Below are 26,019 nucleotides of genomic sequence, written 5' to 3' on the forward strand. Positions count from 1 at the left end.
ACAGTGAGTGTACGAGAGGGCTTCATGAATGTGAAGATGGGACAGAAATTGAACATCTTTGGTAAGGGCAGTGTACTGGCCATGCTCTGTTCCTTACTGCTGTGCCTAAGCTGAATTTCACAGGATTGTTTCTGAGGGCTGTAAAGCCAGTAGTAAACAGGACTTTAGACTGATCCTTGGAGACAGGAGCCTGATGAAAGAAGAGGAGGAGGGGAAGAAAACAAGCAACAGATCTGAGTCGCCCAAAAGCCTAGACTTTGGCTGCCTTGACAGGCTGGCTTAGAACCCATCTTCTCATAGATTGTAAAGTCAGGGAGCTGGGGTCGGGATGGTGGATTGCTGAGCCAGGGGACTGATGGAAAGGCTGAAGCCAGGACAAGCACAAGGACAGGCCTGCTTAGAAGCCAGAGACAGTTATGTCTATCAGGAAACGAGGGCAGTAGAAGATGTAATGAAATCAAAGGCTGCTTCCAGCTCAGAGAAAGAGAGCATAGTGTGATCACATCAAGGCCAGAGTAAGGGACTAATTTGTACCTGATGTGAAGTAACCAGGTGACTTGGCAATACCTTGGCAACTATGTGCCAAGGTGAGGAAGAGGGAGGGCTAGAGGGCCTTGCCAGTCCCAGAAATGTCCCTGTGAGCCAAGGATCCCTGCTCTCTGCTGCCCCTGGAGGAAGGGGGGTAGAATGAGGTGTCTCCTGAGCCAGAGGTCCATTTTGAATGATATTTGGGGAGAACTTGTTGCTGCTTTATGTTTAAAGTCATTTGGGTTCATCCTTTCTCTGGAGACAGCAGCATTTGTTCAAAAAGCTTGTCTTGAACCTCTCTCATAAATTGAATACTGTGAGAAAGGAAGGCCCAAACCTGAATTTGCCCCTGAGAGGCTGATGGACTCTTTGCTAGGCTGTAAGAGGAAGTGGCAGAGAGGAGTTAATGGAGTTGAGATGAGAAAGTGGAAGGTAAGAACTGGAGAGGTTAGGACTGGAAAGGTAAGCTTACCTTAAAGCACACTAAGTTTTCTGAGGAAAAAAGAATAGGAGAACATTCCAAATGGAAAGGAAGAGCAAAGGCAAAGGTTTGAAGGGCCTGTTCAGGCTTGTCTGTAACAAGTTTGGTTGAAGATATGTACAAAGGGCACCAGGGGCTCAGATCACAGAACAGAGCCAGATCATGGAATTTTAATGCCAGAGGAGAAGGTGGTTGTGATCTTGTGGGCAGTGAATGTTGGTGTAGGCTTGGGCACTTGTCCTGTGCTTACATTACTTGGCAAGGTCAGGCCTGGTCTTTGAGTCTCTACGTTCTGAGGGAAGAATGAAGGGAGGCCAGGGTCTGATAGCCTGTCTTCTTCCACTAGATTGTAAGCTCCAAGAGAACAAGGGTTTCTATTTACTGTGGTATCTTTGATACTTAGAACCTTGCCTAGCACATAGAAAACAAAGATAAATATTTGTGTTTGGAGCATGGTATGAATCCTAGGGCAGCCACCCAAGATCCAGGCCTAATTCATCTCACATGGCTATCAGAGACCCACTGGGGTCAGCCCAAGAGCATGATTTCACCAAGAAGCAAAGGACAGGGTACCCTGTGGTAGTAGGGAGGGGTGGTGGGAAACTCTGTGGCTGGCTAGTCCCTTCTTCTGAGCCACGATTGTCTTCTTCTTTGGGAACCCTAGAACTGCCTGATAAAGAGGGATGAAAACGGTTACTCTGCAGTGGTAGCTGACTTTGGCCTGGCCGAGAAGATCCCTGATGTCAGGTGGGTAGCCCTAACGGGGACTGGGGTCACTGAAGGGACTGAGGCGAAGGGAAGACTCCAGCGTCCTCTTCAGAGGCTAGGACTTGGTCACAGCCCAATCTCAGCTCCCTAAATTCAGTCAATTCTGGTGTGCCTATCCTTGGGGGAGAGAAATTCCCAATGGTCAGATCTCCCATTGCACCCACCAGTGGCAAGCTCATTTTTCATACAATTTCACCCCACAGCACGGGAAGTGAGAAGCTAGCTGTGGTGGGTTCACCCTTCTGGATGGCACCTGAGGTTCTCCGAGATGAGCCCTACAATGAAAAGGTGAGTCTGGGGGCCCTAAGGCCTGATTCTCTGTAGAATCCATTCTTAGCATAAAATGTCTTGGATCACCCTTCACGTATGGGGTAAGGATCTATATCCTTCCTGCAAAATCAGCACTGGTACCTGTCAGCTGCCTGGTGAATGAGCTGAATGAAATATGGTCAGTATTTCATTCCACTTCCTTGATGGCTCAGTGGTTAAGAATCCCCCTGCAAATGCAGGAGATGTGGGTTTGATCCCTAGGTCAGGAAGATCTCCTGGAGTGGGAAATAGCAACCCACCCCAGTATTCTTGCCTGGGAAATCCACGGACAGAGGAGCCTGGCGGGCTACAGTCCAGAGTCACAAAGAGTTAGACATGACTGAGCAACTGAGCACATGGTCAGTAGGGCCCAAGCCTGGGCTAGTGGACATGAGAGGCAGAAACCCCACCTCTTACCCCATTGAGAGGGAAACTGAGATCTCACTACTCACCAGGCGGACGTGTTCTCTTATGGTATCATCCTCTGTGAGATCATCGCCCGCATCCAGGCTGATCCAGACTATCTTCCCCGAACAGAGGTGAGCTCCAGGATGGGGATCAGTGCCACTGGAATTTTTTATTTTCTTGGGGTGGAGTTCCTGGAACTTAGTCTGTGGCTTCTTCTCTGGGGCAGTTTTCCACCTCTCCTGAGCAGGCCAGGATGGGTGGAGGGGTTAATGACCTGTCTACCCATGTCCCTGCTCCTTCCCCACCATACCCATCCACAGAATTTCGGGCTAGACTATGATGCTTTCCAGCACATGGTGGGAGACTGTCCCCCTGACTTTCTGCAGCTCACCTTCAACTGCTGTAATGTGAGTATCTTTTTCTCCCAGGCTTTGGTTGGGGCTGGCTGAACCCTGTTCATCTGGTTAGGACCATTGGGAGAGGCTGCTAATTAGCCTCATAAGGGACCTCTTTCTCAATGATGAGTGGCAGTGCCTATGTTTCTTCCTCCGGGCCTATCGGACTCTGGCCCAGAGCCTTGGACCAAGGAAGGAAAATTGCTTTGTATTATCCAGTCCTCAGCTTGTAGTGTAAACCTACTACCCCTTTTCTTGGATATTGATGGAGCTTTGGTCAGGTTTTAGTTGGACCATGCATCCAACTGGTCCAAGGCCCATAAGAAAGGCTCTTGTTGGCACTTTAGGTCTGGGGCCATACCTACCAGTTGACTAAGTGGTAGCTGGGGCTGGTCCAGGTAGCTTCCAGAAACATGTTAGCTGCAGAACTCAACAAAGAAAGGAACCAACCAACGTGAATACCCCCTTTTGGAGGGTTCTATGCCAGACAAGGGGACAAGACATAGAAAGGCTGCTGAGATAGGGGAGGGTACTAGACAATAGCATCTTCCCTGACCTTCACTCTGGGGCTGTCTTATGGTCTGGAACCTTCAGCAGAGATCTCTTAGATACACATCTGACTCTTAAAAGATGCCAGAAAGAGACTCAAATGCCATCCTTGGGGTGGAAGATAGGTCAGGGCTAATGGCTGGTGTGGATGACTACAGATGGACCCCAAACTACGCCCATCCTTTGTGGAGATTGAGAAGACCTTGGAGGAAATTCTGAGCCGCCTACAGGAGGAAGAGCTGGAGAGGGACAGGAAGCTGCAGCCCACAGCCAAGGGTAAGAGATGAAACCAGAATGTCCAACCTGACCCCATGGGAGGATATTAGGATGGTGGGGGGCGAAGGGGCTTCCCCTCTAGGGCTGTGATCACAGGATCCCATGTACAGAAGAAAGGCAAAAAAGCAGGGGAAGCAGGAAAAGTCCTGGAGCTCTGCGCTAGCATACTGCCTCCCTTCTGAGTCTGTTTTCTCATTGTTAAATAGGGACAACAGTACCTACCTTTGCTTTCTCAAGTGGTAACACATTGTATACAAGATATTGCTTCTATTTGTTATGACTAGAGAGAATCCCTGACTTGACTCACTATTCTTCAGGACTCTTGGAGAAAGGACCTGGGGTGAAGCGACTGAGCTTACTGGATGACAAGATACCTCCCAAGTCCCCACGCCCAAGACGTACCATCTGGCTGTCTCGAAGCCAGTCAGACATTTTCTCCAATAAGCCCCCACGTACAGTGAACGTCTTGGATCCCTACTACCAGCCACAACGAGTTGGTGCTGCCCGAGCCCCCAAAATCAACCCTTTTAGTGCTCGCCAGGACCTCAAAGGTGGCAAGATCAAGTTCTTTGACCTGCCCAGCAAGTCTGTCATCTCCCTGGTATTTGACCTGGATGCACCAGGGCCTGGAACGATGCCTATGGCTGACTGGCAGGAGCCCCTGGGCCCACCTGCTCGCCGGTGGCGTTCTTTGCCTAGTTCACCTGAGTTCTTGCATCAGGAGGCTTGTCCATTTGTGGGCCGGGAAGAATCACTATCTGATGGACCCCCACCATGCCTCAGCAGTCACAAGTACAGAGTAAGAGAGATCGCACCATTCCGAGCATCTGCCCAGCCAGCTGCTCCAGCCCATGAGGCCATGGACTGCTCCAACCCTCAGGAAGAAAATGGTTTTGGGCCCAGGCCCCAGGGCATCAGTCCATGCCTTGCAGGTGCCCCTGAGGAGATGGAGGTAGAAGAAGAAAGGCCAAGAGACTCGGCTCCAGTCCCCTTCTCTGTCTCAGGCATGGGCCTGAGGACCCAGGGAGAGCAGGATGGGTGAGCAGAGTTCATCCTCCTCACCTTGGGGACAGACCTTCAGCTGAAGCCACAGGGCCCCCTTGGTGCACAGCCTAGACTCTTCCCGGGGGCCCACAGAACACGCAGGCTAAGCCAAGCCAGACTCATCTGTGAGGCTCCCACTGCCCAATGGCTATGTGAGGTGAGGCAGCCATGAGAGGCCTTCCTAGTTAGGGCCAATGGCTGATACGAAGCCTCTGAAATTCAGCAAGGAGCTCTGGCTCCCACCGGATCCCCGAGACTTCCCAACAGGACCAGAGGACTCCTAGTTCTAGTGTGAGCTGGCAGGCAGCTATTACCCCAGGTTCTTCTCCTACCCCGGGTCAGTTTCTTGCCCTTTCCTGGGGCATATAAGCTAATGGATGGAACCTGGAGCTGACCAGGAGACCATAAAGGGCATGGCTATTTCTCAGACCTAAAGACTGGGGTGCTTCTTGCCAGAATGTCTAAGACACTTGAATAATTGCTGTTTGCACTTACTGCACGGCCAGACCATGTCACTACATTTCTATGCAAGGCAAGGCAGAGTGGTGGTCGTGGCTCTCAGCTAACCTATTCAAAGATCTTTTCCAGTTGATTAATCTATTTTCTTATTTATGAAGGAGTCTTAATGTTCTGCCCTAAAAGACTTCCAACCCTGTGGTTGGGAGTGGGGCTGATTTTGTAGGCCCTAGGGCCTGCTCTGTATATTTGTTGACACGATACACCCAACTGGTTTATACGTGGACTGATTTCTTCCCTTTCTGCTATGGCCGGAGCTATGGGAACAGTCTGTCCTAATAGAACCGCAATAAGAAATAACCAAAGATGAAGCTGGTCAGATATTTTCATATCTTGTTTCTGGTTTTTTTTTTTGGTAAAACTTTCCCAAGACACTTTGAGATTTAAAAATGAATAAAGTCGGTGTTACAGGTGCTGGTCAGCCTTCTTACTTGTACCCTTGTTCTTCAGCCTCTAAGGTAAAGGCAGAGATGCCAAAGCAGTCCAACAGTATCTCAGCCAGGACCCCATCCTATCCCCGAGTAGTTGGGATTAAGTCACTTATAGGCTAGAGGGATCCAGACCCCTTTGATCCACTCTTAGCTTCTCTTCCTAGGCCCTGAGTGCTGTGTAGAAGTTGGGTCAGCTGCTGCCCCAAGCCAGCTTCATCTTCTGGTTGTGGGCTTTGGAAGAACGGGAGAACTGGCTCTTAACCACTGTGAGGGGGACAGCTTTGCCACTCAGGTATACCTTGTTGTGACATTCAGGTAGCCATGGTTCAGAGCTACAGGGCTGGGATCCTTGGCTCACTCCCAAATAGGCCATCACGTAACCTGTCATAAAGGCATCAAAACCAGCCCGATGCAATCCATCCCCAGGCACTGGGTTAGGACTGACTTGACTCTCTGGGGCTTCTGAGGTGGCCATGTCAGTTGTGACTTGCCTCTCTGGCACTTCTGAGGTGGCCACGTCAGTTGTGACTTGCCTCTCTGGGGCTTCTGAGGTGGCCATGTCAGTTGTGACTTTCCTCTCTGGCACTTCTGAGGTGGCCATGTCAGTGGTTTCAGCACTTGTTGCTTTAGGCTCCATCTCCAGGTCATTTGTGGGACCTTGCTCAGAGCCAGGTTGGGTCCCAGTCTCATCCTCAGCCACCTCCTGCTCAGTTTCCTCAGGCTTGAGGTCGTCCTTACAGACCTGCTTGGTGGGAGGACTGTCCTCAGCTTCCCCAGAAGGCTGTTTCCCAGGCAGGCCCAACAAAGCCCTCCGCCGTTTTTCCTTACGTCGTCTCCGTCGCCTCTTGTCCTCCACCGCAGCTTCATCAGTGTCAATGATAAGGTCAATATCATGGGACCGAGGACACTGTGGTCCCAGGGGGCACCAGCCATAGGCCTAGAGGTAGGAAAGAAGCTTAGAGAGGGTTTCCAGGCATCAAAGTCCCTTCCCCAGGAAATGGGCAGGTGTGCTCACCGAGAAGTTGTCACAGATGCTGGTGGAATGCGTACGGCACGTGGAGGGTGGCGCACAGCAGCGGTAGTCAATATGGGCCCTCATGCTAGAAGGATAGCTACAGAACTCCAGGGTTAGGTGTGGGCTGCCGGCTGCCCGCTGCTTCCCATTTTCCCGCTCACTGCAACATCACAAGAGGATATGGGTCCACTAGCATGTAAGCTCCACGACAGCAGGGGTTTTTGTCTGTTTTGTTCACTGCTGAACCCTCGGCACTAAAGCAGTGCCTGGCCCATGGTAGGCACTCACTGAATATCTTAAGTGAATGAAATAATCAGGCTTATGCCAGGCCCCACCCTGTTCCCTCAACCAGTCCCTCACCATTTCCGGAAGGCATATTCTAGGTAGGAGGCCAGAAAGCGGGCATGAAACTCAGCAGCATATTTGGTGTCATAAATGCCAGCGGGGAACATTTCACACAGGTCAGCAGTGAAGGTTCCCAAGTTCTCGGGCAGGTGTGCGTAAAAGTTCTGGTAGAGGAACACCAAGTCTATCAGACCGTTGTGTAGTACCAGGGGCCGGCGGGCCCGGATCAACTCCAGGAACAGTGTCCTCACTGACTGTCTCTGACTCTCATCACCCTACGTGGAAAGAAAGGGGTCATCAGGAAGAATGGAGTGCCTTAGGGAACCTCTCTTGCAGGACACCTGTCCCAGGCATCCTTACCTGGAAAGTTCTCCCTTGCTTTCATCTAATTTACTGCTATTCACCAGTGTATCAATCTTGTTTCTCCAGCTCTGTCACTGGTGAGTCCCCATACTCCCTAAGAAGCAGATCCTCCCCAGTGTACCCAGCCTAGAGTAGTAAGAAATGAATTCACAGGAGAGGCAGTCTCAAGGCTGAAGATCTACCTTGTCATTCCCCTTGTGGTAGGGGATTCCCTGAGCGTACTGCCGGTTGAAGTTGAAGCCATGCTGTATCAGGAACTGCACAGACTTTGGTTCAATGACATACTCTTCCATGCACAGTAGGGTCAGATTGAACACTTGGGCCAGGTATGAGTGTTCACCCTGGGAGAAGAAGAGATTCTGCAACATCCAGCCTTAGGAGAAAAAAACCTCATAGCTGATGTTCCTCAGTATCTCAATCCCTCCTTCCCTAGCCACAGACCTGGGATGGGGGTGAGAGTAACCCATACCTTGTCTGGCTGCTGCTTGAAGCAGGCGAGGCCCAGGGAGAGGATGGAACGGGTCCTGGCAGCATGACACACGGCCTTGTAACGTTCCTCGATGCACCTTGGGGTTGGGTTTGGGGGTGGCTGTGGCTCGGAGTTAGCTTCATGAAAGACCCAAACCACCCAGGGCTGTGACCTCCACTCCAGGGTTGAGGTCTGCCCTTCCTGGCAAGGCTAGGACTAAAGAGATCAGGGCTTATACTTACTGGTTCAGCAAACACTTCCTGTCCCCAAGCCCACTCAGTTCCTGTGATCAGTAAAGGGAGAGCTGTGTTAGGGTCTGCAGTACCAGCCCTTTCACCACCACCTGCTCTCCCAGTTCCCCAGCTCTCACCGTGTCCACAGCCACGAAGTTAGCCGTCTTTATAGCCAGGAGGAGGGATGGCCACATCTCCTTGAAGTTGTCACTTTGCACATCCACCACGGGAACCTGGACTACTAGCTCCTCCCCAGATTTTGTGCTTTGGCTGACACCATCTGGAGATAAGAAGGGTGATGGATATTAACACTCAGGAAAGAGCCTGAGGGAACAGACACCAAGCTAGGCCATGGCTGGGGGTAGGGGCAGCTTCCCCGTCAAGCGTTATATTGCATATGCTTTATACACAGGATTGGAGTGAACAGTGCCCTGAATTTGGGGAGAGAAAGCTTGGGTCTTCCAGTGGCTGATGTAAAATTCTGGGAAAAATTTTCCCCTTAGCATCAAAACCTGTAAAAGAGGAAGGCTGAACTAGATAATCTGTTGAGGTTCCTTTTCCCCATATCCTGCAGGAAATATTTTGTAAGGCTTGAGGACTTCAGGCCCTTTAAAATCCCACAACGCTCTGTAACCGTTCCCATGGTTCCTCATAGCCACAAGTGGCAGTAGCCAGTAGGCGCCATAGCCTAATAAATAACGCCCCAATCCGTCCCACTTCCTGTGGACCACAACTCCCAACCTCCCCCAATTAACAGAGCTATAAACTCCAGACTACATCTCCCGACATGCCCCCACGAGTCCTAACTATCCTGCCAACACTCCAGACTTTTGGAGGCGGGACCGCGGTGCACACCGGGACATGTAGTCTCCTCGTGGCTGATTCAAAAGGAAGGCGCTAGTTCTCTGAAACTTGAGGCCTGCTTCTTAGAACTATGCGTCCGAGGGGCTCCGCTACCGCGGAGCGCACAAGCTTTGAAAACGGCCCCTGGGAAAGCCACTCACCGTCTGAGACCGCGGGAGCTGAGGCTGCGCCATCGTCACTGTCGGCGGCCATGACACCGCGGGTCCCTACCAGTATAGCCACTGGGCACGGGGGACTTCCGCTTCGTCTCCTCTCTCGGTTCCTGCAGTCGGGGATGGGGCGGGGTCTCACGCCAAGAATCGCCGAACGGTCGGACTTCCTTTAAGATCGCCTGGGTCTGGCGCGGAGGAGGCAGCCTGGCGCGCGCTGGAAGCGTATTGGCCGGCGTGGTTCGGCTCGCCGCCAAAATTGGCCGGGGCCACGCCCCCTGGAGTTCGTCGGTGAGCTTGGCGCGGGAAATCACGCGGGAGGTAATTCCTTCTTCCCGTGCGACCCGGCGGGAACGCAGACTTTCGCGTTACGGTGTCTTCATCGACTCTGCCCAGGGCTGGGGGTTGGGGGTTTTATGTCTAGAGGATGAGATGATACCTGAGCTAAGCTTAAAGCAAGCGTATATGTTATGCAGACTAGAGAGTGGGGGCGGGGGGGCGGGGAAAGATTTGGGAAAAGGCAAGCTCCTAGGGAGGGTGGAGAGCTCATTGCATTCCAGCAAATGAAAGGAGCGGGGAGGAGGACAGGAGATGAGGCAGAGGAGGGTGAAAGCGACCGCTAGCAGGGACACTTTTGAAACAGTAGACGCGCGTGATAATGACTAGAATTAGGCTCCAGCAGTGACAGCTTGTAAGCAGTTAGGAGTTATAGTTACTCCTGAGAGGTTTTGGATTTGATTTCTGCTACTGAGAGTTGTCCCTACCGTGGACCAGAACTTTCCCAAGAGCTCTGGTTTCCACCAAGGACTCTGAACCTTTTCTCTCTCTGATTATTTGCTGTTTCCAGTTCATCCTTTCTCTCTAATGAATCTTTACATCATCATTCTGAATTGTTTGGATTTCTCCCATTCTGGAAAGAAGGGGTACTTTTTATGCAGTTTGCCTGGCACTGTGCTCTGCACAACAGTCAACAAAAGACACCCAAGTTTCCTTTCATGGAATTTTACAGTTAAGTGGGGAAAGCAGACACTGATCAAAGAATCACAAATAAACATGAAATTATGATTGATATAAGAGCAACAATGGAGAAGTACAGAAGTGGGTAAGACTGGGGGATCTGATCTGGACATTTAAGTCAAGACCTGAAGAGTTGAATAAACGTTAGGTAAAACAGAAGAGCTGTCCAAGCAGAGGAAATGAACTGGGTGAGGCCTCAAGGTGGACAGACACTTTGGGAATTGAAGCAACTATTTCAGGCAAACATGGCTGGAGCACAGTGGGTGAGGGGATGAGGCAGGTTGAGCTGTTTGTATCCTACAAAGATACATTAATAGGATTGGCTCCTGAGAGCAATGGGTGTGACAGCCAAAGTCCTCTGGTGGCCTACAAAGTACTTTGTAATCCTATTCCCCCCACCTTGTTTGAAATGGCAGCCAACTCCAGTATTCTTGCCTAGAGAAGTTCATGGATAGAAGAGCCTGGAGGGCTACAGTCACAAAGTCGGAAACGACTGAGTGACTTTCGCTTTCCCTTTCTTTATCTCTTTGACCTCACCTACTGCTCACCCCTTCCTTATTCAGTTTCTAACCACACTGACTTCCTCATTCTACAGACACACCAGGTACCCTGCCTAGGGCCTTTGCACTAGCTTCTCAGGATCCCTTTCCCACAGGTAGTCATCCATATGGGTAACTCCTTTAACTGCTTAAAGTCATTGGTCAAACATTGCTCTAACAAGGCCCACCTTGACCATGTTCTTTTAACGTTGCAACATTCCACCACCCTCACTTACTTCTTATCCCCTTCACAAGTCTACTTTGACTGTTTATGCTAGTTTTTATCACCTAACATCCTATATAATTGACTAATTTTGTGCATTATTTTTTGTCAATCCCATAAACTCTGTGAAGGCCCAAACCTTTGATATTTTATTTATTTATTTATTTATTTATTTTTGATATTTTATTTATTGAAGTATTCCAAGTACCTAAAACTGCTTGGCACATAGTAGGCACTCCATAAGTAATTATGGAAATCAGTGAGTTTGGCTAAGGAAGTTTAGCTAGGAAGCGGGTGTGTCTTGTGGATGGGATTGGAGGAGGAGGAGAGAACATTCCTCCATATAATTGGATAAAGGAGAAGGAAAATGCAGATGGAGGGAAGTTTATGCATTGGTTCTTTTTTCTGAAGGCGGAAGCAAGTTCTTTTGATGAAAATGAAGTGTGCAGCCTAACTAGAACATGGAAGCAACCTAGATGTCCATCAACAGATAAATGGATAAAGAAGTTGTGGTATATATACACAATGGAATATTACTCAGCCATAAAAAGGAACACATTTGAGTCAGTTCTAATGAGATGGATGAACCTAGAACCTATTATACAGAGTGAAGTGAGTCAGAAAGAGAAAGATAAATACTGTATTCTAACACATATATACGGAATCTAGAAAAATGGTACTGAAGAATTTATTTACAGAGCAACAGTGGAGAATCAGACATAGAGAACAGACTTATAGACATGGGGAGAGGGGAGGAGAGGGTGGATGTATGGAAATAGTAACATGGAAACTTACATTACCATATGTAAAATAGATAGCCAGTGGGAATTTGCTGTACGGCTCAGGAAACTCAAACAGGGGCTCTGTATCAACCTAGAGGGGTGGGACGGGGAGGGAGTTTCAAAAGGGGGAGATATATGTATACCTATGGCTGATTCATGTTGAGGTTTGACAGAGAACAGCAAAATTCTGTAAAGCAATTATCCTTCAATTAAAAAAAAAAGAAAATGAGGTGTGAAGCAAAAGTTTGAGAAGAGAGTTTGAACCAGAGTTTCACCAGAGACTGCAGTATAGCCAGGTATAGCTCTGTAGACAGACCTTTGGAGTTTGAATCAAAAAGTTGCTTAATCACAAGCCTCAAGTTCCTCATAACTGAAATGGAGGTAATCCTAGAACATACCTCATGAGATTGTTAAGTGACTGAGTAAGAAATCTGGTAAAGCATTTACATTGGGTCTGGTATGTATAACACTCACTAACTTAGCTGTTAGATAAAAGGTAAAATCAGCAGCCAGAACAGTTAGGGAGCAGTGAAGATCAACCAGATGTTTTCTCATTACTAGTGGATAGGCAGCTGTGATTTACTAAATCAGGAGAAGATTAGAAATAAAAATAGCTCATTTCCCCCTCTTCCCAACTTGTCATCTGCTTTCAGGCAAATCTTTTACCCTCTCTGATCCTTAGTTTCTCTGTTTTTTTTTTCCCTTTGCCTTTTATTTTTAAAATCATCACTGAGGTTTCTCCTTTGTATAGGATGAAGGTTTAAACTAGATGATTACTCAAGCTGTTTCACAGATAGCCAGTCCAGGTTTGATGCATGAGACAAGTGCTCAGGGCTGGTGCACTGGGATGACCCAGAGGGATGGGATGGGGAGGGAGGTGGGAGGGGGATTCAGGATGGGGAGCACAGGATGGGGAATCAACCCATGGCTGATTCATGTCAGTGTATGGCAAAAACCACTACAATATTGTAAAGTAATTAGCCTCCAATTAAAAAAAAAAAAAAGGCTGTTTCAGTGTAAATGTGCTACATCTCTAAGGAGATAAACCTCTTACACCTGAGCTCCCAGCGATATGCAGATGTTCCTGCACAGGAGGCTTTGGTCTTTGACTCAGCCCAGCTCTGGCCTCTTATTTGTGTCTCCAGGTGTATACTAATGCTGGTCCCACTAAGGCCACTTGCAGAAGTTCAGCCCTACTGGTCATACCTCCATACCACAGCCAGCCAAGAGTAAGCCCGTGAGCATCTGGGGAGTGCTTGAGAAAAGCTAGACACTTTACATGAATGGTGTGGGGAGGGAGGTAGCTTTACCCTCTACAGGACCCTAAGATTCAGCCTCATGGTGACTGACATACTTTGGCTGGGCCATTCTGTTCTAGCTGATCATGAAGAAGCCACGAGCAGCTGTGGGGAATCGAAGTGGTCGCAGGAAGCAGGCATCCAGCCAGGAGGGAAAGAAGAAATGTGCCTTCAGCAGCAGCCAGTCCAAGCTGTCTGCCTCCAGTGGTGAGGATCTGGGTCCTAATCAGACTCAGGGGCTGGTTTAATTGGCCGTGAAAGGGGGCAAATTCAGACTGGGAAGAGAGCATGGTATGTATCAAGTCATTAAGGGACTAATTAAGGATCTAATTCTGACTTTGCTCTGTGACTTTGGGATAATTGCTCTGAATAGATGCTTTCTATCAGTGACATGGAGCAGTAGTCTGTGCATTTCCTTCCTCACTTGGTTTTCATGGGATCCAACGAATTTATCAACCCTAAAGTGTTCTGTGAATGGGAAGGCCCTCCACAGGTGTATATTATGTTTGGCAGAAACTTGGGTTTTCATTATGATCCAGAGACAAAGGAGCCAGGCGTACCACCCTGGGGAAATAAAGGCTAGAAACTTGACTTAGGCTACAAAACCCTAGAGCCTCCTGGTCTGAGCTCAAGCAAGGGGTTGGGGTGGGGGAAGCCTTAAGTGGACAGCCTGAAACCAGGCCTCTGGTGCACATCCTGTGCAGGGACGATCCCTGAGTTTTCTGAGACCCCAGCAGGGCTGGCCAGGCAGCAGAAGGCGTTATTGCAGGCCTCTGTCTCCCCGTACCATCTATTCAGAGATGTGGCCGAGGTCACAGCCTTCCAGGAGAGCTTGCTGGGCTGGTATGACCGAAAGAAGCGGGACCTACCCTGGAGAAGGCTGGTAGGAGGACAATGGATGTAGGGGGGTGGGGGGAATAGGAGGCTGGTGCCCAGTCCCCTCCACACTAACTGCCCATCTGGGATTGCATTGGCAGGTGGAGGGTGAGGTGGACCTAGACAGGCGGGCATACGCTGGTGAGTATATCTCCTTGGAACAGGGCCGCTTTGCCTAGACCACCTCGTTTGGGGTCTGGGAGCTGTGGGCTAAGAGTCGGGTGGTCAGCAGTGTCCTCATGCCGGCCCCTCTTCCCCAGTGTGGGTCTCAGAGGTCATGCTGCAGCAGACCCAGGTTGCCACAGTGATCAACTATTATACTCGATGGATGCAGGTGACTTCTGGGAACAAGGGGAAGGGTCAGTCATGGTCCAGACCCCAGATGACTCCTTGGGGGTGGGGATAAAATAAGGCCTCCTCCGCTTCCTTCACCTTTGGCCTCCTTTCTTTTTGTCTGCCTTCGGGCTGTAGAAGTGGCCAACGCTGCAGGACCTGGCCAGTGCTTCCCTGGAGGTGAGAACCACCCGAGGGTAGGGGAAATGGGGCCTACTGAGGGCCGATCCCTGACCCCTCTGACCTCTGATCCCACGCACAGGAAGTTAACCAACTCTGGGCCGGCCTGGGTTATTACTCTCGAGGCCGGTGGCTACAGGAAGGAGCCCGGAAGGTAAGGGGTTGACGAGGGGTCTGGGAGCCCCAGGACCTTGAGTGCCTTGTAACCGTGAACCTTCCCATTCCAATCAGGTGGTAGAGGAGCTAGGGGGCCACATGCCACGTACAGCAGAGACCCTGCAGCGGTTCCTACCTGGGGTAGGGCGGTACACAGCCGGAGCTATTGCTTCCATAGCCTTTGGCCAGGTGAGCCCATCACCCACCCCGATATTGGGCATGCCCACCTACCTTCCTCCCAGACCAGGCTGACTCCCGGACTCCTCTATGCCAGGCCACCGGAGTGGTGGATGGGAACGTCATACGGGTGCTGTGCCGTGTCCGAGCCATAGGTGCTGAACCCAGCAGCAGTCTTGTCTCCCAGCACCTCTGGTAGGATACTGGGGTAAAGAGGAAGATTAGAAAAGGTGTCTCCAAAGGGTCTTTGGCTCAGAGCAATGGTCCCTTCTTGCAGGAGCCTAGCCCAGCAGCTGGTGGACCCAGCCCGGCCAGGGGACTTTAACCAAGCAGCCATGGAGTTGGGGGCCATAGTGTGCACCCCACAGCGCCCACTCTGCAGCCACTGTCCTGTGCAGAACCTGTGCCGGGCACGCCAGAGGGTGAGCCACCCAAGGAAGGGAGGCAGTCAGGCGTCCTCGGGAGTGACCCCTGCCCCATGGCATCCTGCCCTGTCTGTGCCTCTCAGGTGGAGCGGGAGCAGCTCTCAGCCTCACAGAGCCTGCCGGGCAGTTGTGACTTGGAGGAGTGTGGTGAGTGGCAGCCCCAGCCCTTCCTTGTGCTGTCAGGGAGCTGCCTGTGGCAGCCTCATTCCCTCGGTTTCATCCTGCAACCGAGTCATTCTACAGAGCTGGGCAAAGGCCTGCTCTTTGGGCTTGGCACCTGAGCCCACTCGGCCTGAGCGAGGCTCTTGGATCTCTCTTCCCAGCTCCCAACACTGGACAGTGCCTGCTGTGCGCACCTCCCACAGAGCCCTGGGACCAGACCCTGGGAGTAACCAACTTTCCCAGAAAGGCCAGCCGCAAGCCCCCCAGGGAGGAGTGCTCTGCCATCTGTGTTCTGGAGCAGCCCAAGGCCCTTGGGGATGCCCGCATTCTGCTGGTGCAGAGGCCCAACTCAGGTACCTGGATCCTGGGAGTGCAGGGAGGTGGCATGAGCAACAGGGAAGAAATGGAGGCAGCAGCAGCTAAGGCCCCACCCATTTCTGGCTGCCCTTCCTCTCAGGTCTGCTGGCAGGACTGTGGGAGTTCCCATCCGTGAATGTGAATGCAGAAGCCTCAGGGCAGCATCAGCGGGAGGCCCTGCTACAGGAACTGCGGAGTTGGGTTGGGTCCCTCCCCGACACCCGCCTTCAGCATCTGGGGCAGGTGAGTGAGGAGAGGAGTGACCAGGAATGATGGCTTCTGTGGCCACATCTCCGGGTCTGTTTCAGCCTCTTGGCACCCCCTAGGTGGTCCACACTTTCTCTCACATCAAGATGACATACCAAGTATATGGTCTGGCCCTGGAAGAACACACCCCAGTGACCATTGTACCACCTGGCGCTCGCTGGCTGACCCGGGAGGACTTTCACACTGCAGCCGTCTCCACCGCCATGAAAAAGGTACTACCTTTGTTGTCTTCGTTGTGTTTTTTCGTGTTCCCTGCATTTTCTAAGTAAACCTATTACTATGTAAACAAATGAAAAACATATCTTAAACAAAAGTGCCGGGGCATGAAGTTAAGGGTAGAATACAGAGGTTTGTCTCTTTGGGGGAAAGATGCCAGCCCTGCGCTTCCCTCGTCTCGTCTAGGTGTTCCGCATGTATGAGGGCCAACAGCCTGGCACCTGCAAGGTGAGTCTTTTGGCCCTCACCCAGCCATCTCTCCCCAGGGCCAAATCTACAGGTTTTCAGTGAGTTAAGTGATGCATGTTTGGGTGAACAGTCTCCATGACAGAGTTCACTGGGGCGAGAGGAATAGTTCTTGACCTGGAGACCTTACAGGTAGAGGGGACAGGAGCAAATGATGGAGACAGTAGTGTCACAGTGTGTGAAATGTTTGTACTCAGTTTTGTGGGATATGAAGTGGGGAGCTGTCATTTCTATCTAGGAGACAAGAGTCAGGAATGGATGCTTGGAAGAAGCAACTGGTAATCTAGGTCCTAGAACTAAATTATTTTCTCCAGGTTCGGAAGGAGAATCAGCAGTAAAGATGTTCTTTCCTGGCCCAAGAGTAGTGTGAGCCACGGTGAAGTACAGTACAACCTGTAAGCCGTTGGATTAGTTGGAGTTGTTAGCAGGACTGGCCCAGGCCAGTTAACACCAGGCCCTAAAGGATTTTGGGTGGAGAGAGGAGTCAGATTTGCATGTTAGGAAGACTGCCTCAGGCTGCCTTTTAAAGAGTTGGTTGGTTGAAGAGTTAGATACTGGAAACAGGATGGAAGGTTTACAGTATTAAGGCTAGAATCTGAGCTAGATCAGTGGTGTGGGGGGCGGGGTGGAAGGAGAAGACTCTACTGTCACCTCGGTGTTTCCTTTGTCTTCTGCACAGGGTTCCAAAAGATCCCAGGTGGCCACCCTGTCCAAATGGAAAAAGCCCAGCCCAGGCCAGCAAGTCCTGGAGAGTTTCTTTCGGCCCCAGGTCCCCACTGATGCACCCAGCCTCAACAGTGCAGCCCAGTGATGCCTTTGGAATCCTCCACCCAGCTGAGAATCCTGTTTAATAAAATGCTTATTTTTGTAGTCATTCTGGAGACTTTCCACCCTCTCCTGAGCCCCTTCACGCCTTACCTCTGAGGGACCCAGAAAGTGGTAGAGCTCTGTTTGGTGCTGACTTCTGAGCTCCTAGCCAGCCCTGGGCAGATGGAAGAGGGGGGTGTTCTGTCCTGAGTGATCTGTCTTCCTCCAACCCCAGAAGGGGAGAAGGCAGCTGCAGGGAGCTCCTGCCAGTGGCTTATATCCAGCACTCTCTGGCCAGGTCTCTGATTGGAGCTGCGTTATCACCCTAGAGCAGCTGGTTGGGCTTAGCCCTGACTCAGCCCCTCCCTGCAGTGGCTTCTCCCTAGGGAGAGGGGAAGCACAGGCGAATTTATTTTGCCTTAGACGCCTGTGCTCAGTGATTCTTTGGAGACCCCATGGACTGTAGCCCACCAGGCTCTTCTATCCATGGAATTTTCTGGACAAAAATGCTGGAGTGGGTTGCCATTTAGATCATTTGTTTAGGGATACATTATATATGTAGTGAAACGATGCAGAAAAACAGGTTTTTTTTTTTTTTTCCATTTATTTTTATTAGTTGGAGGCTAATTATTTTACAATATTGTAGTGGTTTTTGCCATACATTGACATGAATCAGCCATGGATTTACATGTGTTCCCCATCCCGATCCCATCTCTCTTCCCATCCCATCCCTCTGCCTCTGGGTCTTCCCAGTGCACCAGCCCTGAGCACTTGTCTCATGCATCCAACCTGGGCTGGTGAGAAAAACAGGTTTTTAATCATAATATTGGAGGTGTGATGGAGAGAAATGAGGTCAGGAAGACACAAGGAGGATTCAGAAATCCCAGTTCTATTTCCTAATCAGATAATTCTGCTATTCTTTACACTTTGCATATATATTAGATACAGACAATATGAGAAATGTTTCACAGTTATAAAAATCCCATCTTTCTGGACCCCTGTGAGAGTTTCAACTTCTGGCAGGTACTGATGAAATGGAAGCCCCTAAAGACAAAAGCTTTTACTCCAGGCCTCCATGAATGTCCCTCAGTTCCAGCAGGCCCTCAGCCGAACTTTCCAATGCTCCAGGACAGGCGGCTGCATCCAGCTTGGGCCCTTTGCAGGCTTCTTGGACCCTGGCAGCTTGCTCCTGCACAGACTGCCACAGGGCCCGAATGTTGCCCTGGCCAAAGCCAGTGGCCCCCTGTCTCTGGATCAGCTCCAGGAAGAAAGTGTCCTCCGCAAACAGGGACTTGGTGAAGACCTGAAGCAGAAACTTGCCTCTGTCACCATCTAGCAAGACCCCCTGTTGGGCCAGCAGGTTAGGTTCGTGCCCTGCAGCCAGGATCTGCTCCACCTTGCCTGGCTGCTGGTAGTAGGCCTCAGGAGGAGTCAGAAGCTGACCCCCTGCCCCTGCCACCCCTTCAGTGGCTTCCTTGATACTGGGTGTGTACAGCCCCACGTGCTGCAATCCAGGTCCCCTGTTCCGGGCCAGGAACTGCTCCACCTGGTCCTGTCCGCTGGTGGCCCTCGGCAGGGACTCTGCTAGCACAAGGGTGGGGACAGCGCTGCCGACAGGGCCCTGCAGGGCAGTAAGCCTCAGCCCGCCAAGCCCGGACCCTGCTGCCACCTCCAGGCCCAGCTCTGGATCCTCACCTGGGCTCAGTGGTAGGTGGTGAAAGCCTAGACAGTCGTGGAACCAGTGCATCAGTTTTGGGGAGCTGCTGGGGTTGCAGGCCAAGGTCAGGTGATCCACGTGGCTGAACCAGCAGGGTCCGGGTGCAGAGGGCACAGGGCTAAAGCCAGGCAGGAAGGGCCCACTGAAGCCAGTGCGCTCCAGCAGCGTCAGACTGAGGTTGCCTGCCGGCGAGGTGACCACGGCATAGGTGGCAGCGCCCTGCTCATCTCGCACGCTAACAGGGGGCACCGGCACGCTGCAGCCCAGTGCCGCCAGCGCCCGGGCGGCAGCGTCCGCGTCGGCCACGTCGAAGCACAGGTTTGTGGCGCTGGGTATCCCATGATGCGGGTCCAGGCCATACAGCGGTTCTCCCAGCCCCGCGCCCTCGTTCACCAAAAAGACAGCGTCGCCGCTGCGCAGAGCCAGCTGCCTCCAGCCGTCTGCTTCCCGCACCGCCAAGGGCTGGAAGCCAAAGAAGCGCTGCAGATCCCGGGCGAAGGGTAGCCCCGCCGGCACGTGGAAGGCGATATGACACAGACGGCGGACGGGAGCGGCCATGGCGGTGTGGATGGCGACCCTGGCCTGTCCTTCCCCTGGGGACGCTCACTTGTCGTTCAGGATTCCGAGACTCTCAGTCCCTGGCTTGTCGTCGGAAGCCGGTGGAGTCCAATTTTGCCGGCAAAGCACCTTCCTCGATCTTTTTCTGGCGGAGGCCACAGACGGACCCCCTTGGGGGCTTGCAGTTCCTGCTGCCGAGCTACCGCAAACTGGAGCTGTCTGGGGACCACCAAGTCTGAGCTGCGGCTTCTGAGAACCACGTGGAGGCACGGCAGGGAAGGGGCGGGAGAGGGGGCGGAGCCAGTGAGTGCGGCTGCCAGGCCCCACCTTCTCGCTCAGCCTGTGTTGCAGACGGTACACGGGGCACACAGGACTGCCCCCTCCCATGGCCTCTGTCTGGGCCACACACCCTTGGGCACTGATTCTCCCTTCCCCCAACTCTCGAGATCACAATAGCTGCCTTCATTCGATTCCAGGCACTGGGCTCCCATTCATGCGGCAACCTCAGAGCAAAGAGAATCAGCTCTAGTTGGTGGAAGAGCCCGGATTTTCTCCAGACAAGCACGGAATTTCTTAGCAATTTTCCTGCTTTAGTTTAAAATATTTGGAGAATTTTGCTTTTAAGTCCTAATGTTCCTAAAACTTAAAAAAAAAAAAAGTTTTTAAGTTACAAAATTTCACTCTCCAAAATAGTGCAGAGAAATGTATGTTATAGGAAGATAGACCATTTATATAGCTCCTACAAGCATCTGTCTTTTGGGAAATCTCTCAGTTGCACCTCTTTTTTCAACCCCACTTCTCCCTTAATATGGTTTACCCTCCTTGCCCCAAACAAGATTTAGAGGGAAAAAATATGTATATAAACCAGTGGCTCAGGATCTGAAAGGAACAACTGCATGGGTGTCCTTTCTCACCCTCCTGACTCTATTGAAAGAAAAGTGAAAGTCGCTCAGTTGTGTCTAACTCTTTGCGATCCCATGGAATTCTCCAGGCCAGAATATTGGAGTGGGTAGCTGTTCCCTTCTCCAGGGGATTTTCCCAACCCAGGGATTGAACCCAGGTCTCCCAAATTGCAGGTGGATTCTTTACCAGCTGAACCGTGAGGAAAGCCTTAGGATTGAACAAGCCCTCCCTGCTCTTTGAAGTTTCTTGATTGGGTACTGGGCCAGAGAAGCTTAGTGGAGGCACTTCTGGTCTTGCCATTCAGAACAGTGTGAGATCCCTGGGTTGAGGAGATTAGGAGTCTTCTGGAACTTCACCCATAGCTCTTGAAGGGATTGGAAGGGCATTCCAAGAAGGGCAAACGGCATAAGCAAAAGCTCAATGAGGAGTGTGAGCCAAGCCCTCAGAGGACTGACCAATGGAGTGTAAGGTTGGGGAGATAGTGGGATGGATGCTATGGTCTGAGGCATTGCAAAAGAGATTCCTTTATCAGGCAGCCTGGTGTGACAACTTATTGAGTTTCATTGGCAAGAGGAAGAAGGATGCAATGAGGAGACAGGGCTTAGCAAAAGGCCTAGCTGAGTGTTCACGCCTACAGTCAGTAAGTCAGTACCCAGAAGCTGGTCATTAGTGGTGAGGGGACTTTGTGCTGTGTACTCTGCACAGCAGCGATTTTGAGAACAAGGGCCCCAGAAGCCATAGAGACCTGGTATTAAAATTCACCTCCGATTCTGACTAGCAGCGGTATAACTTTGGGCAAGTTGCTTAACTTCTCTGAGCCTTAGTTTCTTCATCTGTAAAAATAGGAATAATAATAGTGTTGTAGCCACACATTCTGGGAAATAAACTCACTCAGAAGGACAATGCAGATAGTGGAGGGCAGTTTATTACACCGGTAGGCCCAAGGCAGAGTCTTCTCTTAGCCAAGGACCCTGACCAGGTTTTCTGAAAACCTTATATACCCTAAGTGTACGTGCCCAAACCCACGTCCCCAAATTCCCTGAAACTAGTCTGAACAAAGGAAAAGAAAGATACAATCAAAGTTAACCCGTGATTCATATGCCTTAAGCCTAGGTAGTTAACAGTTGACAATTATCAATAGGTCTGTGGTCATACCCCAAAAAGCATAATAGAATTTATTAGTCTATTCGGTTACACAGATAATTAGGGTATTCTTTTAGGCAACAGAGAGTCTAGGTATGAGCCCTGGGGCTTTCCCATCCAGGGGGGGCTGGTTTTCTAGTTGGTATGTCATTTCCATAGATACTGGGCATATAGCTCAAAGTCCACAGTCCGGCCCAAGATGGAGTTCTGCTTTCAAGATGGAGACTGTTCTGTCTGTTTCCTCCTTCAATAGTACCTAGTTCATGGGATTGTTATGATTAAAAGAAATAGTATATGGTATAGTATATGGATGAAGCACAAGCTGGAATCAAGATTGCTGGGAGAAATAGCAATAACCTCAGATATGCAGATAACACCACCCTTATGGCAGAAAGTGAAGAACTAAAGAGCCTCTTGATGAAAGAGGAGCGTGATAAAGTTGGCTTAAAGCTCAACATTCAGAAAACAAAGATCATGGCATCCAGTCCCATCACTTCATGGCAAATAGATGGAGAAACAGTGGAAACAGTGGCAGACTTTACTTTTTTGGGCTCCAAAATCACTGCAGATGGTGACTGCAGCCATGAAATGAAAAGACGCTTCCTCCTTGGAAGGAAAGTTATGACCAACCTAGACAGCATATTAAAAAGCAGAGACATTACTTTGCCAACAAATTTCCATCTAGTCAAGGCTATGGTTTTTCCAGTAGTCACGTATGGATGTGAGAGCTGGACCATAAAGAAAGCTGAGCGCCGAAGAATTCACGCTTTTGAACTGTGGTATTGGAGAAGACTCCTGAGAGTCCCTTGGACTGCAAGGAGATCCAATCAATCCATCCTAATGGCAATCAGTCCTGAATGTTCACTGGAAGGACTGATGCTGAAGCTCCAATGCTTTGGTCACATGATGCGAAGAGCTGACTTATTTGAAAAGACCCTGATGCTGGGAAAGATTGAAGGTGAGAGAAGGGGACGACAGAGGATAAGATGGTTAGATGGCATCACCGACTCAATAGACATGAGTTTGAGTAATACCTGGGAGTTGGTAATGGACAGGGAGGCCTGGCAGGCTGCAGTCCATGGGGTCACAAAGAGTTGGACACGATTGAGAGACTGAACTGAACTGATAGTATATGGCAAGAGTTGCCAATGTTAGCCTGTGAACTTGGGCCCAATTGTGGGGTGAAAGGGTTACTCCTTCCTAGGCATGAGCACTGGGAAGGAACTGGGAGGGTTCTGGCTTTGGTTGTGGATTCCGGGGGAAGGAACCATGGGAACAGGGTTCTGAGAGGGTTGATACATAAAAGGTGATGTTCTGCCCCAGCCCTCATGATTAGGGCCCCAAGGGAGCAGCTTCCAGGTCTTTTGTCCAGGAGAAGGAATTTCCACTCAAAGTCCCAGGTATGGACAAAGGGAACAGAAAGAGGACCCCTGGCCCATCACTTTTGATCTGGGAGAGGGTAAATTTCTGGAGGCTAAGTGAGGGCTGTCTGAAACAAAAGGGTGACCTTAACTGTGGCACGCTGCCCTGCAAGGGCACTGTGCTTGACTCTGGCCAGGGCATAGACTGGACTCTGGAGACCAGCTGGGAGTAGAGAACTAGACTCTAATTCCTGTAGCCCTGCTGGAGTCTGGCCATGACCACGGTAGGACTCCTGTCCTCCTGGCATCAGGACCCTGCAGAAGTTTCCCAAGATAGGTCCTCGGAGCCTGGCAGGGATTGCACTCCTGCTGGGGCTACTGATACTGAGGGTGGAGACCTGGACAAACCGGCCTGTAGTACACGAGGGCGCGCGGTTCGAGAGGTGAGGTGGTGACGCCACGCCTAACACATCTGCCGTCGACAACAAGGTCAGAAGAGGTGAAGGCGGGGGCTGTGGAGGGCGAAGAGGTCGAATTCGTGGAGGGCTCAGTCTAGGCAGCCAGCTACCCAAGGCGCCCTCTGCCTAAGCGGAAATCCGGTTCCTCAGCACCTTCCAGCTCTTTCCCCCACCGCTTCCCCTCCCACTTTCGCCTCTTCCCATACAGAGCTCTCACCGCTCAAGCCCCACCCACCCCTCTCCTCCCTGCCCCGCCCCTCCCTTCCCCGACCACGCCCCTCCCTTCCCCGCCCCCGCCCCTCCCAAGCTCCGGACTTTCTCGCTTCCTCAGAAACACACTCCCGGAAGGTCCCGCCTTTCTGGCGGCGCCTCTTCCGGGCCCCCACCCCTTCTAGGAGGCTGTCTCTGTAGCTCCCTGCTTTCTGGCTTTGCCCTTGCCTTTCTTCCACGTGATTGCGTTCTCCTTGAGTCCTTGACTTTTTATAAGGAGTGACCTGGAATACCTTAAAGAAGGTGACTTTGTGTGTGTGTGTGTGTGTGTGGTAAAATACACATATTTACCATGTTCCATTTTTAAGGTACAGTTCAGTGGTATTGAGTACATTCCTGTTGTGCAACCAGCACCTCTTCCAAGTACAGAACCGTTCTTCCACAGCTGAACCGCTACACATTAGATAATTCTCCACTCGCCCCTCCCCCCAGCCGCTGGCAACCACTATTCTATTTTTCTGACTCTATTGTAATTTTGACTATTCTAGGTACCTCAGGTAAATGAAATTGGGCACTGGGTGTTTGGTTCATTTCATTTAGCATGATGTCTGTTAAGTTTCATCCATGTTGTAACATGTCAGAATTCCAAGTTGGTGACTTTTTAATTAATTCTTGAAGGAAGTGTGGGGGCAAGAGGAACAAAGGTAAAGGCCCAGAGGCAGGAATGGGGCTGGTGTGCTGGAACAAAGGACCAGTAAAGCTGGAATAAGATAGGGAGGAGGGGTAGTAAGTGGCTTGTTGCCTGTTAGGACTTTGGCTTTTACTCTGAGTAAGATGGGCTTTCTTGGTGGCTCAGATGGTTAAGAATCTGCCTGCAATGTGGGAGACACAGGTTCGATCCCTGGGTAGGGAAGATGCCCTGAAGAAGGGAATGGCTACCCACTCTAGCTTTCTTGCCTGGAGAAGCCCATGAACAGAGAGGAGCCTGGGGGGCTAAGGCCATGGGGTTGCAGACAGTCTGACCAGACCGAGTGACTAACACTTTCACTTAAAAAAAACACTTTCACTTTCTAACAAGATAGGAAGCCATTGGAGGGTTTAAGATGAAGGCTGACAGATCAGACTGCATTTTCATTGAACCTAACAGGCTGCTGAGTTGATAATAGGCTGGAGGGGTGCCAGGGCAGAATGGGGAGACCAGTGAAGAAACTGTTGCTTCTAACATTGTCTGGAGGTCTAGGGAAAGCTTCCAGGGGAAGTTGAGACCAGAATTTTAAGTAGGAATTGACAAGGTGAGGGGTAACCTTATGTGTTGGAGGTTGAGAGTGAAGTGCTCCAGGTGGAGGACACAGCTTATACAAAGGCTTGGGAGGTGAGAGCAAGTGTAGTTGATTGACAGTTGTTAGTACAGTTGACCCTTGAGCAACATGAGTTTGAACTTACATGCAGGTCCACTCATATGTAGGGTTTTTTTTCAGTAAATACATACTGTTGTTGGTCAGTCCCTAAGTTGTGTCTGACTCTATGCAACCCCATAGACTGTAAAACTCCAATCTTCCCTGTCCTTCATCATCTCCCAGAGTATGCTCAAACTCATGTCCACTGAGTCAGTGATGCCATCTAACCATCTCATCCTGTGTCGTCCTCTTCTCCTCCTGCCTTCAATCTTTCCTAGCTTCAGAGTCTTTCCCAATGAGTCAGTTCTTAACATCAAGTGGCCAGAGTATTGGAGCTTCAGCTTCAGCATCAGTCCTTCCAATGAGTATTCAGGGTTGATTTCCTTGCTGTCCAAGGGACTCTCAGGAGTCTTTTCTGACACTACAGTTCAAAAGCATCAGTTCTTTGATGCTCAGTCTTCTTTATGGTCCAACTCTCACATCCATACATGACTACTGGAAAAATCATAGCTTTGAGTATATGAACCTTTGTCAGCAAAGTGATGTCTCTGCTTTTTAATATACTGTCTAGATTTGTCATAGCTTTCATCCAAGGAGCAAGCGTCTTTTAATTTCATGGCTGCAGTCACTGTCTGCCATGATTTTGGAGTCCAGGAAAGTAAAATCTGCCTCTGTTTCCATTTTCCCCCCATCTGTTTGCCATGAAGTGACGGGATCAGATGCCGTGATCTTAGTTTTTTGAATGCTGAATTTTAAACCAGCTTTTGCACTCTTCTCTTTCACCTTCATCAAGAGGCTCTTTAGTTCCTCTTTGCTTTCTGCCTTTAGGATGGTATCATGTGCATATCTTAGGGTGATCTTGATTTCAGTGTGTGAGTCATTCAGCCCAGCATTTCCTGTGAGGTACTCTGCGTATAAGTTAAATACGTAGGGTGATGTGATACAGTCTTGACATACCCTTTTTCCAATTTGGAACCAGTCTGTTGTTCATGTCCAGTTCTAATTTGCTTCTTGTCCTGCATACAGGTTTCTCAGGAGGCAGGTAAGGTGGTCTGTCTGGTATTCCCA

General features: G+C 50.5%; 4 protein-coding genes across 14 annotated transcripts in view; 2 read left to right on the forward strand and 2 right to left on the reverse strand.

The window, feature by feature from the left end:
- TESK2 (testis associated actin remodelling kinase 2) overlaps positions 1-5,688 on the forward strand; it is a 134,271-nt gene extending 128,583 nt beyond the window's left edge. For both annotated transcript variants that reach the window (XM_043461494.1, XM_043461495.1), the window contains 6 exons: positions 1,674-1,756; positions 1,981-2,065; positions 2,542-2,625; positions 2,815-2,901; positions 3,597-3,714; positions 4,032-5,688. In XM_043461494.1, coding sequence (XP_043317429.1) covers positions 1,674-1,756; positions 1,981-2,065; positions 2,542-2,625; positions 2,815-2,901; positions 3,597-3,714; positions 4,032-4,756 — 1,182 coding nt within the window. In that variant the 3' untranslated portion in view covers positions 4,757-5,688. The remainder of the gene's footprint in view (positions 1-1,673; positions 1,757-1,980; positions 2,066-2,541; positions 2,626-2,814; positions 2,902-3,596; positions 3,715-4,031) is intronic.
- On the reverse strand, positions 5,589-9,260 carry TOE1 (target of EGR1, exonuclease). Its single transcript, XM_043461496.1, has 8 exons — positions 9,135-9,260; positions 8,268-8,410; positions 8,140-8,180; positions 7,898-7,994; positions 7,611-7,769; positions 7,081-7,340; positions 6,721-6,880; positions 5,589-6,642 (listed from the first exon to the last, which is right to left on the reverse strand). The coding sequence occupies exons 1-8, from the start codon at positions 9,184-9,186 to the stop codon at positions 5,896-5,898; spliced, it is 1,659 nt and encodes a 552-aa protein (XP_043317431.1). The 5' UTR covers positions 9,187-9,260; the 3' UTR covers positions 5,589-5,895.
- Positions 9,261-9,298: 38 nt separating this feature from the next.
- Positions 9,299-17,271, forward strand: MUTYH (mutY DNA glycosylase). Of its 10 annotated transcripts, none has more exons than XM_043461500.1 (17): positions 9,299-9,434; positions 12,850-12,941; positions 13,083-13,209; positions 13,707-13,885; positions 13,980-14,019; positions 14,139-14,212; positions 14,350-14,391; positions 14,474-14,545; positions 14,623-14,736; positions 14,822-14,919; positions 15,002-15,146; positions 15,233-15,296; positions 15,473-15,664; positions 15,769-15,911; positions 15,995-16,147; positions 16,338-16,379; positions 17,077-17,271. In XM_043461500.1, the coding sequence occupies exons 3-17, from the start codon at positions 13,089-13,091 to the stop codon at positions 17,206-17,208; spliced, it is 1,611 nt and encodes a 536-aa protein (XP_043317435.1). In that variant the 5' UTR covers positions 9,299-9,434; positions 12,850-12,941; positions 13,083-13,088; the 3' UTR covers positions 17,209-17,271. The 10 variants fall into 10 exon arrangements, with proteins under 10 accessions (XP_043317435.1, XP_043317436.1, XP_043317437.1 ...); XM_043461501.1 differs by having other exon boundaries at positions 9,305-9,434; positions 12,850-12,933; XM_043461498.1 differs by having other exon boundaries at positions 9,328-9,464.
- Positions 17,272-18,077: 806 nt separating this feature from the next.
- On the reverse strand, positions 18,078-23,424 carry HPDL (4-hydroxyphenylpyruvate dioxygenase like). Its single transcript, XM_043461514.1, has 2 exons — positions 23,285-23,424; positions 18,078-20,121 (listed from the first exon to the last, which is right to left on the reverse strand). Exon 2 carries the CDS (start codon positions 19,477-19,479, stop codon positions 18,265-18,267), a length of 1,215 nt encoding a protein of 404 aa, XP_043317449.1. The 5' UTR covers positions 19,480-20,121; positions 23,285-23,424; the 3' UTR covers positions 18,078-18,264.
- Positions 23,425-26,019: the final 2,595 nt, after the last annotated feature.

The sequence above is a fragment of the Cervus canadensis genome, chromosome 2, assembly GCF_019320065.1.
Source record: "Cervus canadensis isolate Bull #8, Minnesota chromosome 2, ASM1932006v1, whole genome shotgun sequence".
Classification (NCBI taxonomy): domain Eukaryota; kingdom Metazoa; phylum Chordata; class Mammalia; order Artiodactyla; family Cervidae; genus Cervus; species Cervus canadensis.

Coding starts and splice junctions, on each gene's coding strand:
- TOE1 (XM_043461496.1), bottom strand. CDS start 9,186: ATGGCCGCCGACAGTGACGATGGCGCAGCCTCAGCTCCCGCGGTCTCA. Junction 8,181..8,267: donor ACTTCGTGGCTGTGGACACG/GTGAGAGCTGGG, acceptor TACTGATCACAG/GAACTGAGTGGGCTTGGGGA. Junction 6,881..7,080: donor GAATATGCCTTCCGGAAATG/GTGAGGGACTGG, acceptor GTGATGTTGCAG/TGAGCGGGAAAATGGGAAGC.
- MUTYH (XM_043461500.1), top strand. CDS start 13,089: ATGAAGAAGCCACGAGCAGCTGTGGGGAATCGAAGTGGTCGCAGGAAG. Junction 14,020..14,138: donor AGACAGGCGGGCATACGCTG/GTGAGTATATCT, acceptor CCTCTTCCCCAG/TGTGGGTCTCAGAGGTCATG. Junction 15,147..15,232: donor TGTGCCGGGCACGCCAGAGG/GTGAGCCACCCA, acceptor TGTGCCTCTCAG/GTGGAGCGGGAGCAGCTCTC.
- HPDL (XM_043461514.1), bottom strand. CDS start 19,479: ATGGCCGCTCCCGTCCGCCGTCTGTGTCATATCGCCTTCCACGTGCCG.